This window comes from Pangasianodon hypophthalmus, chromosome 7 (assembly GCF_027358585.1).
Source record: "Pangasianodon hypophthalmus isolate fPanHyp1 chromosome 7, fPanHyp1.pri, whole genome shotgun sequence".
Lineage (NCBI taxonomy): Eukaryota > Metazoa > Chordata > Actinopteri > Siluriformes > Pangasiidae > Pangasianodon > Pangasianodon hypophthalmus.
The window spans coordinates 30,308,280-30,321,133 of NC_069716.1; the positions used below are offsets into that span (position 1 = coordinate 30,308,280).

The window sequence follows — 12,854 nt, forward strand, 5'->3', positions numbered from 1 at the left end:
AAACGTGTGTGTGTTTGTTCAGGTGTGAAGTTCATTACAAATAATTTCAAAGTTGATTAGCAGAGCAACAGTTATGGATAAATGAAAAACATTCTTCACTTGAGTAAAAGTTTTATTTGTGTTTCAGAAAATTTATTCAAACAGTTTTACAGAGTTATTCATGAAGAATTTATTCAGATTGTAAATTAAGTGATAAATGTAAATAACTAAAAGCAGGTTAAGAACGAAAATAGTGCCTAAGCTGAAACAAATAACAGAAATTTTTGCAACATTGCAATAAAAGTAAAAATGTTACTTTAATACAAGTGAATTTTAAAGAATATATCTAAGTGCTGAAACACTCAAATTTGTTTAATAAGCAAAATTAATCTGAAATATGATAAACACCTTTACAGGATGTGTGTAGTGTTAAAACTGAGCATGTTTACTGCACATCTGTCCAAAAACACACAAATATTAACACACATTTATTTCACTCTGTTATAGAGAATATGCTTTTCTTTAACTTTTATAAATTGTACATTAGATATGTGTTACATTTACTCAGTAATGATTTGTTGTCTGAGTTTCACATTTGTTGGTTGTTCATTAGCTCAGTGAGTCTGATAGAGATTATTAAAAAGGTAATCGCATTCAGTATATTGTAGAAGTTTTCTTTATACTTTCCCTAAACTTGTAAATAATTGATGTATTAATAACAAACATTTTAAATCTCTCGTTCATATTTATACATTAGTAATACAAAGGTTTGATTAGCACATAATCTTTACACACTGCAGTTTTTTCACTGAGCTCCATTTTCTGAAACTAACATCATTTTCAATGATTTTTTATAACTGTGTTTAATTTTTGATTGCTTGTGTATCTCTCTGCTCCTGAATTAACACTTTATTAGTCCCTATCACTGATAAAAAATAAATGTTATACAGGTATATTTTTGTTCCTCAAACTTATGAGAGGAATCATTCAAGTAAAATCACGCACAGTGTTAAACGATAAACGTTAGTGTTAAACGTTCACTACATTCACGTCAGCAGGTGAAAAATAGAAGCCAAAGTGTGCTGAAGACGTGAGGTCGAGGAGTCGCACCACAGGGATTAGAGACCTGAAATCTTTGTTTTAGTGTCTTTATTATTCTGAATAATTTCACAGTTCAGTGTGTAGTCTGTATGTAAGTATGTGTTAGACACATGTAAAAATGTGTTATTTATGTGTAAATACATGTTATATACATGTGTTAGAAAAAAGACAAATAGTTTCTCATATTTTTTGAGAGGAAATTGTGATGGTGCGATGGTGAAATTTTGCAAAATGCTTATTTTATATACAATCAGTATTGCTCATTTTTATGAAGGGTGCCAATAATTCTGGCAGATGCTGTATATGTGATCATGGTGTTAATTTAATGATTTACACCCATTAAGCAGGTGTCTACTTTCAGCAACGTACTGATGAGGTTATTCACTGTGGTACATTAACTGTGTGTTAATGTAGCCAGGATGTAATGTGGCCAGGTGTGTTAATGTGGCCAGGTGTGTTAATGTGGCCAGTTGTGTTAATGTGGCCAGGTGTGTTAATGTGGCCAGTTGTGTAATGTGGACAGTTGTGTAATGTGGCCAGGATGTAATGTGGCCAGGTGTGTAATGTGGCCAGGTGTGTTAATGTGGCCAGTTGTGTTAATGTGGCCAGGTGTGTTAATGTGGCCAGTTGTGTAATGTGGCCAGTTGTGTTAATGTGGCCAGGTGTGTTAATGTGGCCAGTGTGTTAATGTGGTCAGTTGTATTAATGTGGTCAGTTGTGTTAATGTGGTCAGTTGTGTAATGTGGTCAGTTGTGTTAATGTGGCCAGGTGTGTTAATGTGGCCAGGTGTGTTAATGTGGTCAGTTGTGTAATGTGGTCAGGTGTGTTAATGTGGCCAGGTGTGTTAATGTGGTCAGTTGTGTTAATGTGGTCAGTTGTGTAATGTGGCCAGTTGTGTAATGTGGACAGTTGTGTAATGTGGCCAGGATGTAATGTGGCCAGGTGTGTAATGTGGTCAGGTGTGTTAATGTGGTCAGTTGTATTAATGTGGTCAGTTGTGTTAATGTGGTCAGTTGTGTAATGTGGCCAGGTGTGTTAATGTGGTCAGTTGTATTAATGTGGCCAGGTGTGTTAATGTGGTCAGGTGTGTTAATGTGGTCAGTTGTGTAATGTGGCCAGTTGTGTTAATGTGGCCAGTTGTGTAATGTGGTCAGTTGTGTTAATGTGGTCAGTTGTGTAATGTGGTCAGGTGTGTTAATGTGGCCAGGTGTGTTAATGTGGTCAGTTGTGTTAATGTGGTCAGTTGTGTAATGTGGCCAGGTGTGTTAATGTGGTCAGGTGTGTAATGTGGTCAGGTGTGTAATGTGGTCAGTTGTGTAATGTGGTCAGGTGTGTTAATGTGGTCAGTTGTGTAATGTGGTCAGGTGTGTTAATGTGGCCAGGTGTGTTAATGTGGTCAGTTGTGTAATGTGGCCAGGTGTGTTAATGTGGCCAGTTGTGTAATGTGGCCAGGTGTGTTAATGTGGTCAGTTGTGTAATGTGGTCAGGTGTGTTAATGTGGCCAGTTGTGTTAATGTGGCCAGTTGTGTAATGTGGTCAGGTGTGTTAATGTGGACAGTTGTGTAATGTGGTCAGGTGTGTTAATGTGGTCAGGTGTGTAATGTGGTCAGTTGTGTAATGTGGTCAGGTGTGTTAATGTGGCCAGTGTGTTAATGTGGTCAGTTGTGTAATGTGGTCAGGTGTGTTAATGTGGTCAGTTGTGTAATGTGGTCAGGTGTGTTAATGTGGTCAGGATGTAATGTGGTCAGTTGTGTAATGTGGTCAGGTGTGTTAATGTGGCCAGTTGTGTAATGTGGCCAGTTGTGTTAATGTGGCTGGGTGTGTTAATGTGGCCAGGTGTGTTAATGTGGCTGGGTGTGTTAATGTGGTCGGGTGTGTTAATGTGGCCAGGTGTGTTAATGTGGTCGGGTGTGTTAATGTGGCCAGGTGTGTTAATGTGGTCAGTTGTGTAATGTGGCCAGTTGTGTTAATGTGGTCGGGTGTGTTAATGTGGCCAGGTGTGTTAATGTGGTCAGTTGTGTAATGTGGCCAGTTGTGTTAATGTGGCTGGGTGTGTTAATGTGGTCAGTTGTGTTAATGTGGTCAGTTGTGTTAATGTGGTCAGGTGTGTTAATGTGGCTGGGTGTGTTAATGTGGCCAGGTGTGTTAATGTGGACAGTTGTGTAATGTGGTCAGTTGTGTAATGTGGCCAGTTGTGTTAATGTGGACAGTTGTGTAATGTGGCCAGTTGTGTTAATGTGGACAGGATGTAATGTGGTCAGGTGTGTTAATGTGGTCAGGATGTAATGTGGTCAGGATGTAATGTGGTCAGGTGTGTAATGTGGTCAGGTGTGTTAATGTGGTCAGGTGTGTTAATGTGGTCAGTTGTGTAATGTGGTCAGGTGTGTTAATGTGGTCAGTTGTGTAATGTGGTCAGGTGTGTTAATGTGGCCAGTTGTGTTAATGTGGCCAGTTGTGTAATGTGGTCAGGTGTGTTAATGTGGACAGTTGTGTAATGTGGTCAGGTGTGTAATGTGGCCAGGTGTGTTAATGTGGACAGTTGTGTAATGTGGCCAGGTGTGTTAATGTGGTCAGTTGTGTAATGTGGTCAGGTGTGTTAATGTGGCCAGTTGTGTTAATGTGGCCAGTTGTGTAATGTGGTCAGGTGTGTTAATGTGGACAGTTGTGTAATGTGGTCAGTTGTGTAATGTGGTCAGGTGTGTTAATGTGGTCAGTTGTGTAATGTGGTCAGGTGTGTTAATGTGGTCAGGATGTAATGTGGTCAGTTGTGTAATGTGGTCAGGTGTGTTAATGTGGTCAGTTGTGTAATGTGGTCAGTTGTGTAATGTGGTCAGGTGTGTTAATGTGTCCAGTGTGTTAATGTGGTCAGTTGTGTAATGTGGTCAGGTGTGTTAATGTGGTCAGTTGTGTAATGTGGTCAGGTGTGTTAATGTGGTCAGGATGTAATGTGGTCAGTTGTGTAATGTGGTCAGGTGTGTTAATGTGGCCAGTTGTGTAATGTGGCCAGTTGTGTTAATGTGGCCGGGTGTGTTAATGTGGTCGGGTGTGTTAATGTGGCCAGGTGTGTTAATGTGGACAGTTGTGTAATGTGGCCAGTTGTGTTAATGTGGACAGTTGTGTAATGTGGCCAGTTGTGTTAATGTGGACAGGATGTAATGTGGTCAGATGTGTTAATGTGGTCAGGATGTAATGTGGTCAGTTGTGTAATGTGGTCAGGTGTGTTAATGTGGCCAGTGTGTTAATGTGGTCAGTTGTGTAATGTGGTCAGTTGTGTAATGTGGACAGTTGTGTAATGTGGTCAGGTGTGTTAATGTGGTCAGTTGTGTAATGTGGTCAGTTGTGTAATGTGGTCAGTGTGTAATGTGGTCAGGTGTGTTAATGTGGACAGTTGTGTAATGTGGCCAGTGTGTTATGTGGTCAGGTGTGTTAATGTGGTCAGTTGTGTAATGTGGTCAGTTGTGTTAATGTGGTCAGTTGTGTAATGTGGTCAGGTGTGTTAATGTGGCCAGTGTGTTAATGTGGTCAGTTGTGTAATGTGGTCAGGTGTGTTAATGTGGTCAGTTGTGTAATGTGGCCAGTGTGTTATGTGGTCAGGTGTGTTAATGTGGACAGTTGTGTTAATGTGGCCAGTTGTGTTAATGTGGTCAGGATGTAATGTGGCCAGTGTGTTAATGTGGTCAGGTGTGTTAATGTGGACAGTTGTGTAATGTGGACAGTTGTGTAATGTGGCCAGTTGTGTTAATGTGGTCAGGATGTAATGTGGTCAGTTGTGTAATGTGGTCAGGTGTGTTAATGTGGCCAGTGTGTTAATGTGGCCAGTGTGTTATGTGGTCAGGTGTGTTAATGTGGACAGTTGTGTAATGTGGTCAGTTGTGTTAATGTGGCCAGGTGTGTTAATGTGGACAGTTGTGTAATGTGGTCAGTTGTGTTAATGTGGCCAGGTGTGTTAATGTGGCCAGTTGTGTAATGTGGCCAGTTGTGTTAATGTGGCCGGGTGTGTAATGTGGTCAGGTGTGTTAATGTGGCCAGGTGTGTTAATGTGGCCAGGTGTGTTAATGTGGCCAGTTGTGTAATGTGGACAGTTGTGTAATGTGGACAGTTGTGTTAATGTGGACAGTTGTGTAATGTGGCCAGTTGTGTTAATGTGGCCAGGTGTGTTAATGTGGACAGTTGTGTAATGTGGACAGGTGTGTAATGTGGTCAGTTGTGTTAATGTGGCCAGTTGTGTAATGTGGCCAGTTGTGTTAATGTGGTCAGGTGTGTTAATGTGGCCAGGTGTGTTAATGTGGACAGTTGTGTAATGTGGACAGGTGTGTAATGTGGTCAGTTGTGTTAATGTGGTCAGGTGTGTTAATGTGGCCATGTTGCCATTGCATGTGTATTTTGTATGTGTATTTTGTGTGTCTGTGTATTTTATGTGTGTGTGTTTTCTAGGCGGGTTCCTGATCAGACACACGAGTAAAGGTGTGTGTGTGACGGTTAAGGATGGAGTGGGTGTGGTTCTGAGGATCTGTGACGTGAAGAACCCATCTCAGGCCTGGACCTGGACTGTGGACAGGAAGCTGAAACACACTCACTCAGGTGTGTGTTTATGGGTGAACCCGAGCCTGGGCGTGCCCTCTCACGCCCGCCTGGTGAAGACACGCCCCTGTAACTCCGCCCCTGCTTGGAAGTGTTACGATGAGTTCGGGACCTTCGGGCTGGAGCTGTTGCCTCTGTACCTGCAGAAACAGGGCGAGCGGGCCGTGGTCCGGTCTGAACCCAAACACTCCAACTGGACCCAGTACACGGAGCATAAAGTGGAGCTGACACACCTTTGCTCAAACACAGGTACAGCGTGTTCAGGTACAGAGAGAGAGCGAGAGACAGAGAGCGAGAGAGAGAGCGAGAGAGACAGACCGAGAGAGAGAGAGAGGGAGAGGGACAGAGCGAGAGTGAGAGCGAGAGAGAGAGAGAGAGAGAGAGAGAGAGAGTCAGGGAGATGCAGAATTCTGTAAAAATATCCTACAAGTACATCAGCACACAACACACAGTGCATGCTGGGCAGAATTAGGCAAATATCCACTAATTATAAAAATACAGAAATCAAATCAAATTCTGGAAACACCTCAAAGTCAGACCCCCAATCATATCATTCCGATCATATCATTCCAATCATATCATTCCAATCATATCATTCCAAAACCCTGCAATACCAAGAATCCATCAGGGAAAACAGTCCCCTCTCTCAGCTGGTCCCAAGCTTCAGCCCTGAAGGATCTCCAACACCTACTAACCCCCACCACACTGACGCTTTACACCTGAACAACAACGTCACACACATCACATCAGACCAAATTACAGTACAACTGAAACAACACCACATCAGCTACTGGGAACCCAAACACAACAACAGCAGAGTGAAATGCTGTTTGGCTTTAAACACACAGAACACCATGCAGACTCTCCGCACACACTGACAGGTAAAACCCTGAGGAGCACCTGGACCAGGTACAGACTCAGTGGACAAGCTAGCGCTAGAAACACGCAGACGCAGGAGAACATGGTCTCCACAGGAAGAAGGACTGTGTCTCCACTGCAACCAAAACACAACCGAGACAGAGCGCACGCACACACACACACACCCCTGAGACAGAGCGCACACGCACACACACACACACACACACCTGAGACAGAGCACGCACGCACACACACACACACACACACACACACACACACACACCTGAGATAGAGTGCACACACACACCAAACAACTGACGATCTCTCAGACAGTGAAAAACTCCCCTCCTGCTAGGAGAAGATAAAGACAGCTGTGTACCAGCCGCACAACACGTCTCTGCCTCGCCCTCGTGTCTCTTCTCACCGTTCTGATCGCTCTTCTTTATTATTATTGTTTTATATTTTCACTACCTTTATTAGTAAATTCACTTTTATTGTGTAATTTTTCTTATTTTATCCTTCTTTTTTCAATTATTCTGTATATAGTGCCTTTATATTGTCCATAATTTATGTACATTGTTTTTTATTTTGTTTTGTCATTTTATTTTATTTCACCTTTTTTTAATGTACCCTTCCTTTACACCTGCTTTTGCAAAACAAATGTACAATTAGTTGTCACGCCAATAAAGCACATGAAAACTGAAAACTGAAACTGACAGAGCGAGAGATGGGGGGGGGGTCAGACAGACAGACAGAGAGAGACACAAAGTGAGACAGAGAGAGGGAGAGACAGACAGACAGACAGAGAGACAGAGACCGTGAGACAGAGAGAGGAAACATACTGAAACAAAATACTGGCAAAAATGCAAAAGTCTGAGTTTCTGAAACATTCACAATGGACAATGCTTCTGTTATTAAAAAATTTTACGAAAACCATGTGTTAAAAGATTTACACTTAAAGATACAAGATTTTATACATACAAGATACAAGATCTTTTTATAAGTAAAAAGAATTACAATGATAAATCAATAATAATAATAATAATAATAATAATAATAATAATAATAAATAAATAAATAAATAAATAAATAAGATTGGATCCATATTAAACAAATGGTGTTTCAGACAATTGGAGAAAAGTTTACAAGAATAATAAATATATATATTTAGGGAAACATAAAAATGAAACAATATAAAACATCAAAATAATGTTGATATAAATCATATAATTAGGTAAAGGTAAAAAGTTAAAAATATTTACAAAAAAAACAAAAATGAACACGTACAGTGTGTGCGTGTGTGCGTGTGTGTGTGTGTGTGTGTAGGATGTGCTCCTGATATCAGTTTCCTCACACATTGTGTTCAAGGCTGTCGGCCGTCACAGGAATGTCGTACACTCTGATTCTTCCTGTGAGCGTTTAAACACATACCAACACACTGCTGTTTAAGGAAATGCTCCAGACTGTTACACACCGGAAACTTCTGTCCTGCCACAGAGCGTTCATTAATGTTAAAGAAAGTCTCTAAATGAAAGGATTGCTTTTAGTGATAAAATCACCTGCCACATGTTAATGCAGCTCATGGTGTGAAATATAACTGTAAAATGAAGATATTCAGTTTATTAATCGTTATCTCTGTACATAAACTGATAAACTAATAAACTGGTAAGTCAGTGTGTGTTAGAGGTTTACTTCAAGAATCCCACGAGACCCAACACAGGATGTTTTTACTCTCATGTGGCAGGAGTTCGGACACGAAAACACAGGATAAAAACATTTTAAAAATTCCACCAAAAGCCAAAGAACTTGGGCTATAAACTGGGCTAGTGATAATAATAATAATAGTAATAATAATAATAATAATAATAATAATAATAATAATTAACAGGTAGACAGACATCAAAAGAAACTTAACAAAAGTTACTAAAAAAAGAAATAAATGAAGCTAATAAAAAAATTGAAGAGAAAAGACATAAAATAACAAGTGAATAGCTCACATTTTTAAATTAAAATTATTTACTCTGTTTTGTGTTAACTACAAATCTGATGAGTAATTAACATTACATAATTGTGCGACTAACACTAACACTCACAGTGATGTGTTTATTTGTGTACTGTGAGGTGAAATTGTTCTGAATCAAATATTAAAACTTGTTTTTAATGTATTCATCATCATCTCCATCTCTGTGTCCTTCATCAGGTCCATCAACAGCTGCTACAACCACAGGAGTGATAGCAACAGTGAAGATCCCTGTTACAGCCCACAACACAGTTAGAACCAGAACCAAAAGGACCAGGACCACTGGTACCTTTAATAAGGACAAACTGACTCACACAGTTGAGTCGGGACTTCTCAACATGGAGAAACAGGAAGCCATCTCTGTCACGCAGCTCCCTTCTGAAATGAGAAATATGATGAGTAATGTCACGGCTGTTTTAGATTTCCTGCAGAACATGCACTGGAGCATGGAGGCGACCTCAGAGTTTACACGTAATCCCACTGAAAGGCACAATGTGGTGACATCACATCCTGCAATGGATGAAGCTACACGCTTCAGATCTCCAACTGCATCGAACCCCTCCAACTCCCTCAATTCCTCTAACTCCTCCTCAAACTCTTCCTCCAACTATTCCTCCACTGCCTCTGTCTTCTCAACATCAGTACTTGAAATTTCAGCACAAATGTTTTCAGCAGCCGAGACTCAGCCTGACATCAAACCTGTAAAACACACGACAACACGGTCACGTATCCCAGGAAGCCGACACACAGTAACTTCAAGAGCAGCACTAAGCAAAACTCAGACACCGAGCGTGATGACTGCAAACACAACTGCAACCACAGCTTCCCCCACAGCGACCACAACTGCCCCTACAGTGACCATGACTGAGACCACAACTGCCCCTACAGTGACCATGACTGAGACCACAACTGCCCCTACAGTGGCTGAAGCACTGAGTGAAACCACATCTACTGCAGCTCCTACACCAGCTACAACTAAACCCATAACTGGAGCTACTCAAACAACCATGACTGCCCCTGTACCCCAAAATACTACTACATTTACAACTGCTCCTGGGACTAGAGCAGCTCCAACTACAACTGGATTTGTACCTAAATTTATTACGTCAACTAATTCTAAAAGGGTAACTACACCCAGGCCTGTAACTACGGTAATTGGAGCAACTGCAACATCCTGTGTTACTACTGCAGCTCCAACTACAACTGCTCCTGGAACTGCTTCAACTCCAAAAACAACTACTCCTGTAACTGTTTTAGCTCCAACTGCAACTGCCCCCCTTATAAATACAGCTAGCAGAGCAACTAGACCTATAACCAAAGCTCCCAGGTTCCCCTTAATTACCCCTATTAATAAAGCAAGAAGGGTAACTACATCTACCCCTGCAATTTCTACAGCTCTAACTACAACTCCAGCTACAATTGGCTCAATAAATACAGCTACTGAGGCAACTACATCTGCCCCAATAACTACAACTACTGAGGCAAGTACATCTGCCCCAATAACTACAACTACTGAGGCAACTACATCTGCCCCAATAACTACAACTACTGAGGCAACTACAACTGCCCCAATAACTACAGCTACTAAAGTAACAAAGACTAGAATGGCAACTACTGAACCTGCAACAACAACCACTCCAACCACCACTGTGTCCTCCACCACGTTCACCACCTCCACCACCCCTCAGGTGAGTTACAGAATGTCAAAATACAGTCAAAATCTCTGGGACCATTGCCAGGAGCTGTCTCGGTATTGAGTGAAACAGGAATTCAGTGTAACTGATAAAGACAATGCTAATGCAATAAGTTGTAAACACTAGAGTTTCGACTGTTTCATTTCAGTACCAGGAGTTACACTGTGAAGATTTTAAAAGCATGTTTAATAAGTGTCTTAATATGAGGTTTAAATTACAGAAATCGTTTAAAATTTGTTACTGGTTGTCATGGTGTTATTGTTGGCACCAGGCCACTGAAATGACACAGTGAGCAACAGAATATCTGAAAAACCACTAAAAGTGCAGTGCATCTCCATCCACTTGTGTCAGATTCTATTTATCTATCTGACGGGTTTGAAGTCATTGATGTACTCAAATAGCTGGAAACACAGACGCTGTTCTGTTTGGAGGAAAATGATCTTAAAGTCTCTTTGCATCTCATTTGCATTCATTAAACCTTTATTTAAAATTTCATGTCGCTTGAACTGCTCCCTTAAATCATCGACAGTCAGCTTGTGTCCTGTTTCTAATCCCTCGTCCCTTTGAAAATGAAGATCTTGCAGCCACTTTGTCATCAGTGTGAACACAGGGTCACAAATACAGGAAATAACATTTGCAGAAGTCAGAGTTGTTTTTAAGTGTAAATATAAATGTCACTGGTGGAAGAATGTGAATTCAGTTCATGCTGTTAAATCTTACAGGAAGGTGGTATATTGATTATAGTGATAAACTGAAAAGGACTGAGGACAGAACCCTGAGGAATACCTAATCACACAGGGAGGGTGGGAGATCTTTCTTCATCAATAGTGACAATGTTTTGTTTGTTAGTGAGTTTGGAAATAAATCAGGTAAGAGCAGAACCTATAATAATTATTGAAGACAAGTGAGAGAGAACATGGTGATGGTTTCAGAAGCAGCACTCAGATGGAGAATAAAGACAACAGCATGAGCAGAAAGATTATCCAGGAGACTTATGACTGAAAGATTAAGGTTGTGAGTACAGGCGGTGGAAATGGAGTTCCTCCACAGGGTTGCTTGGGTTACTCTCCATCATAGAGTGAGGAGCTCAGCGATCCGGGAGAACCTCAGAGCCGCTGTTCCTCCTGGTTTGGGCGCCTTAGAAGGATGTCCTCTGGTGGGTTCCTGGTGGGGCTGTATCAGGCACATCCAACTGAATGAAGACCCCCGGGGCAGACCCAGGACCTCCTGGAGTGATTATATCTCACAGTGAGACTGGGACCGTCTGGGGAGAGCTGGAGACTAGATTGTCTGTATCAGCCTGCTGCCACTGCAAAACACATGCTGAAAAGCACATGGAAAATGAATGAATAAACTGAAATGTTTTTAAAGATGTTTCATTAGGAAACTTAACTTTCCAAGAACACGTACAAAGAGAACATCAGGATGTGCTCATTTATTGCTATGTTTTTAAGAATGGTTAGAGAAGAACGGCGTCTTGGCAGTGTGTTCACTTGGTAAGAACATGTTGTTTGAGCTTATTCACTATGTTTATATGTAAACATTTTGAGACTATTGTGGATGGAACCACACAGAAACCATAAAGATACCTGTTCTTCCTTGGATAGCTTTAGGACTGCAATTGCTATGAACAGTTTTGCAGTCAAGTATCTCATAAGCTCCTAAGTTTCTGGTTACACAACTGCACTTTTTGACCATATAGTATACAGTTATAGAAGGGAATGATTTATAGTCGCACTATCTGGTGTCACCCAGATGAGGATGGGTTCCCTTTTGAATCTAGTTCCTCTCAAGGTTTCTTCTTCATATCATCTCCTTTTTCACCATTGCCTCTCACTTGCTCATTAAGGAAAAATTTCTATATTTAAAATTTATATCAGGAATTTACAGTATATATTTCTGTAAAGCTATTTTGTGACAATGTGCATTGTTACAAGCGCTATACAAATAAAACTGAACTGAAACATGTTCATGAATGCTTCTTATATCACACACTATGGCTTTGAAATGTCAGTGGAATATGAGGATTTTAAATGACTTTATTTTCGTACAAGGCTAAAGATGATACTAGTTTGTCCATCACGACTATGGAAACTGGAAACAGACTTTGGCCTCTTTCCTCAGTTTCTGATCTGCTTTTAGTATTTCTTTGTCAGATTTTTTCTTTTAGTATTTCTTTGTCAAGTGAACATGGTGGTTGCACAAGTAATTTTACTACATATAGGATTCAAAGAACAATTTATTGGAATGTCAGACTCATGAGCAATCTGAATTAATATCAGTTGCAACATTATGTATAATCTTTACGTGCATTTTTTTCATTACTGTAATGGTGTGAAGTCTAAGCATATATAAATGAGCAGGGTGTGTTAAAGGGAAAGTTGAGCAGGAAGTCAGTAGGGTGGAGTGTCTGAGAAGCTTCAGGGAGGCAAAGGTGGAAATCTGGCAGCAAACATCAGAGACTTTACAGTCAACTACAGCGAGAGCAATTGAATTGTTCTTACATTTCTCATTAGACTTGCTTCTTAGTTTAAAAATAATCTAAATTAAACTGCAAAGGATTTCAGGATTATTTGCTGTGATTTATGGAGCACGACAGCTGATTGGACGAGATATGGAGT

General features: G+C 40.6%; 1 protein-coding gene across 1 annotated transcript in view; it reads left to right on the forward strand.

The window, feature by feature from the left end:
* LOC113524732 (receptor-type tyrosine-protein phosphatase beta) overlaps positions 1-12,854 on the forward strand; it is a 59,443-nt gene that overhangs the window by 272 nt on the left and 46,317 nt on the right. The window contains exons 2-3 of the mRNA XM_053235291.1: positions 5,515-5,910; positions 8,720-10,227. Of these exons, the coding sequence (XP_053091266.1) occupies positions 5,515-5,910; positions 8,720-10,227 (1,904 nt within the window). The remainder of the gene's footprint in view (positions 1-5,514; positions 5,911-8,719; positions 10,228-12,854) is intronic.